This window comes from Myotis brandtii, unplaced genomic scaffold, assembly GCF_000412655.1.
Source record: "Myotis brandtii unplaced genomic scaffold, ASM41265v1 scaffold85, whole genome shotgun sequence".
NCBI classification, from domain to species: Eukaryota; Metazoa; Chordata; class Mammalia; order Chiroptera; family Vespertilionidae; genus Myotis; species Myotis brandtii.
In genome coordinates, this window is record NW_005371454.1 from 505,491 (window position 1) to 512,615 (window position 7,125).

A 7,125-nucleotide genomic window follows, 5' to 3' on the forward strand; every position below is an offset into this window, starting at 1 on the left:
GAGCGCACTGACCACCAGGGGGCAGCTCCTGAATTGAGTGTCTGCCCCCTGGTGGTCAGTGTGTGTCATAGTGACCAGTCATTCCCAGTCGTTCTGCTGTTAGGCTCAATTTGCATATTACCCTTTTATTATATAGGATAGAGGCCTGGTGCATGGGTGGGGGCCAGCTGGTTTGCCCTGAAGGGTGTCCTGTGTTAGGGTGGGGGTCCCACTGGGGTGCGTGGCCATCCTGGGTGAGGGGCTGAGTGCCGTTTTCAGACTGGCCACACCCCCTCCAGGGTGGGGGTCCTTTTGGGGTGCCTGGCCAGCCTGGGTTAGGGGCTGATGGCTGTTGCCACAGCCCCTTCAAGGTGGGGGGGCCTGCTGGGGTGCCTGGCCAGTCTGGGTGAGGGGCTGTTGGTTATTTGCAGGCTGGCCACAGCCCATTCAGGGTAGGGGTCCCCACTGGGGTGCCTGGCCAGCCTGGGTGAGGGGCTGAGGGCTGTTTTCTGGCTGGCCACACCCTCTTCAGGGTAGGGGGTCCTGCTGGGGTGCCTGGCCAGTCTGAATGAGGGGCTGATGTCTGTTTACAGACTGACCCCTCAACCCAGGGACCCTCAACCCAGGAGGGTGTGGTCATCCTGGGTGAGGGGCTGATGACTGTTTGAAGGCTGGCCACGGCCCCCAGCCACCCAAGCTCCCAGTGGAGGCTGGCTGGAAGCAGGTATCTGGGATTTATTTATCTTCTATAATTGAAACTTTGTTGCCTTGAGCGGAGGCCACAGCCGGCCAGGGTAGACAGGAAGCTTGGCTTCCTCCATTGTTGGGGCAACCAAGCCTCTTGCCTGCTCCAGCTCTGTGGCTGCTGGCTGCCATCTTGGTTGGGTTAATTTGCATATAGTCGCTCTGATTGTCTGGTGGGCATGGCTTGGGTATAGCAGAGGTGCAGTCAATTTGCATGTTTCTCTTTTATTAGGTTAGATATGCATTACCGATGGACACAGACAATAGGGTGGTGAAGTCCTGAGGCAGAGTTGGAACTGGGTTGAGTGGGGCAATTGAGAGAAAAAGTGAGACATTTGTAATACTCCCAACAATGATTTTTTTAATATATATATTTTCTTGATTGTTTACAGAGAGGAAGGGAGAGGGACAGAGAGCCAGAAACATCGATGAGAGAGAAACATTGATCAGTTGCCTCCTGCACACCCCCTACTGGGGATGTGTCCGCAACCAAGGTACATGCCCTTGTCCGGAATTGAACCTGGGACCCTTCAGTCCGCAGGCCAATGCTCTATCCACTGAGCCACACTGGTTAGGGCAATAATGATTTTTTTAAAAACAAGAAATCTGCAAATGCCAAAAAAAAGAAATAAAAGAAATAACATTTGGAATAAAGAGATACTTTTGCATCTATTTGTGTCAGTCTTTCATCTAAATTAACTCCTATGTGTTAGATCCAAGCTAGGTAATTTCTAATGTGGCCAATTACTGGAAGATTTACTTTTAAATGACAAGTAGGGTGTTTTAAGTTGTTGTTTTCTTTACTGATGCTTTGAGTTTATATTTGTACATGCTGCTTTCAGAAGGAAATGACCTCTTTTCATAAGATGATCTTCATAATCACTCAGTTAATCTTGCTTAAAATCTATTTTACACATGAAGATGGAATATATTTCTCAGTTACCAAAGAAAAACTAGAGCTAAAAATTTATAGAACTTCAAGTTATGAGCACCCTGGATTTATGTAAATTTTTAGAAGCCTGCATCCGATAGCACCTGAAAGTATTCATCTTTGCAAATAAGTACTCATCCCCCTTTGCTTCATGTTATCACTGTCTGATAAGACAAAAATGGAGAAAACTGGGCAGAATTGTGTTCTCAATTTTTTTTCCAAGTAAAAAATTCAGGAATAGATTATTAGACTGAAACAGATTTTCTGTGTGGTTCCGTGAAACTCCTCAAGTGTTTATTGCCCTCATCTACCAGCATAAACCAAGTTATCAAATTGGATTTTGGGCATAAGGCTGGGATTTAGCAATATTTTGTTGCCAACCCTGAATCTAAATACACTGTGTAGTTGGGAATATTGATGAAGTTTTGCATGGAAAAGGTAAGGAAGTCTATATCCCAAAGGCACAGAGTGATTAATGGACTCCTCATAGTCTATGTAAGCAATTCTGCTTTATATCTACTCAAAATTTATAACTACTCAATGTCGATCTACTTAAAAAAATGACATAATAGTATGATAGATGCAAATTAAGTTTCAAAATGAAATAGCAAAGAGCATATTTAAAAATCTCTTGTGTGAAAGTGATTTTGCTAGTTTCATCTCTTCTGTTTTTTATTTTTTACTTAACACATAACTTTGCTAGATGAATTAGTTTCAACTGAGTTATGTATTTATTTACTTTGTTTAGCTGAAATCAGTGCTAATAGCCCATATTATCTATATTTTCTGTCCCAATTGACAAGTTTACAATTCATTATATCTGTCCTTTACTATTCCTTTTATAAAAATTTATCTGACATCATCTCAATTAAGGGGGAAGAAACTTGGAGTGCCAAGTCATGTGCATATTTATCCTAATGAATCCTTTTAGAAAAACCCTTTAGGGACATTTTTCTATTTTTCAAGAGGTTGGTGAATTGTCCAAGATCACATAGCCATTCTGTGTAATAATCTGGATTCTCTCCTGGGTTTAGTGGTCTCTAAAAGCTTGTTCTCTTTCCACTTTCCTCATTTTACAAACTGTCTTTGCTCCTATCTTATTATCTGAGCTGCCTATTTGCTCACTATGTTCAGCCATGGTTTTCTGCTCAGAAAAGACATACAGAAAGATTTTCAAAAAGGATATCTTCAAACCACATTTCTTTGTGTTTCCTTTTAAAATTTTAACATTTTAATCCTAAACCTTTCCCACAAATTGTTTTTAAATTTTAAACCTCAATGTCCAAACTGATAAAAATGAAAAAGATGGTTATTTGATTTTATTCAAATGTCAAAAATTTCTAAATAAATACATTTTCTTTAAATAGTGCACTTTTATTTAATATTAAAATGATACAGCAGTGGTGAAGTTACCCAGCTTGAAGCCAACAATAAAAAAATCAGTGCAATTTCTTTCAGGTGCAGCTCTGATCTCCATTAATCAGCCCACATTGCTGTATTCTGCTATTGTCCTTGGAGTGGAGAGAACAGAGATATTCAGGAGAATCAATAGTTGTTACAGTGTGTTCTGCAAAGAAACTTCCACATGCTTCCTCATTTACTGAAGGAAGAAAAATTGACTGCAAGAATAGAGGAGGATTGCAAAATGTGGTTTAAATTAGATCCAAACACATTCCAATCCTTCAGAATACTATTAAACAGACAAGTACTGAGTAAATATGTATTGTAAACCTGCTGGGGAAGACCCTAGGTGGGTACTGAGTTGACAAGATTAGTCTCTCCCCTTGAAGATCTAATGATTTAGTGGGGAATTAGCCAGGGTAATAAGTATAAATATTTAAGAGTCTTGTGATGAAAGCTTGTTCCTTCATGCCCAGGGCTCACACAGCTGAGCTTTAAAGACTAATCCAGCAGAGAAAGAAAATGGAGCAGCAAAAAGGCAAATCCAACTTAGAAAAAAAAATTCACTAAATTGGGTAAAAATAAACTGACTAATATATCACTCCTGGGTAGTTTTCCCTGAGTGTGGAATCAGTCTGATGTCTCTGATTTGCAATTTTATCCTAAAACTCCGTATTTCCTAAATTGTGCTACTAATCAATACCTGTGACCCCAGCCTAGACCCATTGAATCAGAATCTGTGTGAAATGGACCTAAGAATCTCCAATATTAGCAAATGATCCTGAGGAATCTTATTGGGAAGTTTAGGAAACAGGGCTACAGCTAATGTCTGAAACTCCACCATTTAAGTTTATCCCTTTGGTTGGGCAGCCGATATCAAACTTTCTTTTGCACAAAATAACCTGATTCTTCACTATTTGAGCCTAATCCCCTCAGCTTGACAGATCTTCTCAAGGTTGGGAAATATTCATGCTAAGAATGTTAAGGTTCCTGCACCCACTCTCATAGAACTTAATTGAGTAGGCCTTCTCTGGAGCCCATTAGTGTTTGTTTTGATTAGCATGTTAAGGGATTCTGATGAAGGTGATCCTTGGAAGACACTAGGAGAAATACTGGTTCAATTATAATTTATTCCTCTTGAAAATAAACACATTTCACTCTTATACTTTGGAGTAAAAGAAGGATTTGAAAATTGGGTTTAATTCCAAATTATAAATACACTAGGGGACCGGTGCACAAAATTTGTGCATGGGGGGTGGGGAGGGAGTCCCCTCAGCCCGACATGCACCCTCTATCACCCTCAGAGTGGCCTGGCTCCCGAGGATGCCTGGCCCTGGGGCCACAGGGCTTTTGGTGCCAGCACACGCGCAAGCAGCCATGAGCAAGGACCTCTGCACTCCAGTGGGGCAACGCTGGGGAAGCTTCAGGCCCCGCCCCCGGCTCCCTGGCATCTCCCCAACCCTGGCTCCCTGGTGCCTGTGCGCGTGTGCCAGCTGGGCAGGAGCTTCCCTGGCTCCCTGGCACCCGTGTGCACACAAGTGGCCACGGGGCAAGAAGCTCCCCCCCCCGCCCCGCCCCTGGCTCCCTGGCGCATGTAAGTAGCCATGGGGCTGGAACTTCCCCAGTGTCGCCATGGCGATGCGGAGGAAGTACTTGCCCTGCCCCCAGCTTCCCAGTGCCTGTGTATGCAAATTAACCTGCCATCTTTGTTGGGTTAATTTGCATACTCACTCCTCATTGGCTGGTGGGTGTGGCTTGTGGACATCGTGGAAGGATGGTTAATTTGCATGTTTCTCTTTTATTAGTGTAGATTAGGCTATAAACTCAGAGAAGACAGTTTTTTGTTTGTTTTTGCTGGGAGAAGGGCTGCATTGTGTTTTTTGTCTTTTGTTTAGTGATGCATGCCCAGCACCTAGAAGAGTGGCCTTTACACAGTAGATGCACACAAACTAATAAAAAATAGTAATAACAAGGTTTAGGTTGCAATCTATATATGAGGCTAAGTGACCGACCGTCTGTCCAACCGACTGTTCGACTGACCAGCCAGTACATATGATACACACTGGCAATTTAAAAATAAACGTTGGCTTGCACATGCATGATACATATAAAGCTCTTGCTGGCCCCAATCACACATGTGTGTTTCGATCTGTCATTGTCGATCGTGAAATTGGTTGACACTTCTATTATAGAGAAAGGGTGAATAGTGATATTAAAGTATTTCTTCTAATTAATTTCCATTCAATGTGCACAAGTCCATGCACCGGGCCACTGGTAAAGAATAAAAAGTGTTTATTTGAGCAAAGGAGAGATTGCAATCTAGGACACAGATTCAGGTAAAGAGGTAAAATGTGCTCCAGAGGGAACAAAGAAAGGCAGGGTTTATACAGGCCCAAACCAAAAGGGCTATTCTCATTTTGGTCCTCCAGGTAAATGAAGGACTTGGGCTAGGTCAGCAGGCATTGGTTAGATCCATCCTGTACATGGAGGATGCTGGTTTTTGAAACTGACTGGGTGAAGACTGCAGATGGTCTGGTCACCATGATGAGGAGGAAGTAAGGTCCAGGTATATCCATGTAGCAATCCTTGATCCAGGATGTTTGGTGTTGGCCTTTCGCTGACTTTAGGAACAGGTCAGCTTAACACTAATTTAACATTAATTCAAGATCTAAGAGGAAATGTGCATGGGTCTCACTTCCTCAGTGGCCTCCCAACTCTGTTTTAAGTGACCCCCTTAGTGATGCTTATTCCATTTTGTTTTTCTATGATCAACTTAATGCGTGAACTCAAGGTGTAAAGACCTCATGTCTCTTACTCTTGGATTCCTCCCACATCTTTTTAATGGCTTGTCATCTCAAATGAATTTGCAACCAGAGAGTGGGGTGGTCGTGACAGGAGTAAAGAAAACTTTAAAATACATGAGAACTTCAGGAGGGAGAAGAAAGAGTCCATAAAGAAAAGCCATGGTGCCAGTGGGCAGTCCCCTGTGAAGATATTGGCCTAGGCCAGTGATGGCGAACCTAGGCCTCACACACCCAGAGCAGCAACACGCATGCACGGGCCTGATGCCCAAGCAGGTAGGCCTCTCTCATTCCATGGCTGGGGATCTGGGCCAGTGAGAAGAGGCCTCCGGATACTGTGCACACGGCCCGCACTGTCCACAGGACACTGCAAACGGCCCCCCACTGTGCACGGGACACTGCACACGGCCCCACACTGTCCACAGGACACTGCACACGGCCCCACACTGTCCAAAGGACACTGCACACGGCCCCACACTGTGCATGGGACACTGCACACGGCCCCACACTGTGCACGGGACACGGCACATGACCCCAAGCCTTACGTCCCTCCAACGGCTTCACGTCACGTCACCTTACGCCCTAGGGGAGGCCCTGCTGCCATCTTGCCGGCCTGAGAGCGCCTCTGCTGGGAGAGGCCAGTGCGACCAACGACCAACGGCCATGGCATCGGCGCAGCTGCGGGTGGCGGTGGTCTGTTCCAGCAACCAGAACCGCAGCATGGAGGCCCACTACCTCCTCAGCCAAAAGGGGTTCGCGGTCCGGTCCTTCGGAACAGGGTCCTGCGTGAGGCTCCCCGGGCCGGCGCCGGACAAGCCCAACCTGTACGATTACAGCACCACCTACGACGCCATCTACCAGGACCTGCTCCGCAAAGACCCGGAGCTGTACGCCCGGAACGGCGTGCTGCGCATGCTGCGGAGGAACAGGGCCATCAAGCTGCGCCCCGAGCAGTTCGCCAGCTGCCGGGAGCCCTTCGACCTGATCCTCACCTGCGAGGAGCGGGTGTACGACCAGGTGGTGCGGGAGCTGACGGCGCGGGAGCAGGAGACCCTGCAGCTGGTGCACGTGGTGAACGTGGACATCCAGGACAACTACCGCGAGGCGCGCCTGGGCGCCGTCCTCCTCTGCGAGCTGTGCCAGTGCGTCAGCCTCCTGGACGACATGGACAGCGACCTCGCCGAGCTGCTGCTGGAGTTCGAGGAGCACAGCGGACAGCCCTTCCTGCACACCGCCTGCTTCTACTGACCCGCCGCCCAGGCCGCCGCC

The 7,125-nt window shown here is 46.2% G+C and overlaps 1 protein-coding gene across 1 annotated transcript; it reads left to right on the top strand.

Annotated features, from left to right (window-relative positions):
- Positions 1-6,516: 6,516 nt before the first annotated feature.
- LOC102261660 (RNA polymerase II subunit A C-terminal domain phosphatase SSU72) lies at positions 6,517-7,104 on the top strand. Its single transcript, XM_005884738.2, has one exon. It carries the CDS (start codon positions 6,520-6,522, stop codon positions 7,102-7,104), a length of 585 nt encoding a protein of 194 aa, XP_005884800.1. The 5' UTR covers positions 6,517-6,519.
- The last annotated feature ends 21 nt before the right edge of the window (positions 7,105-7,125 follow it).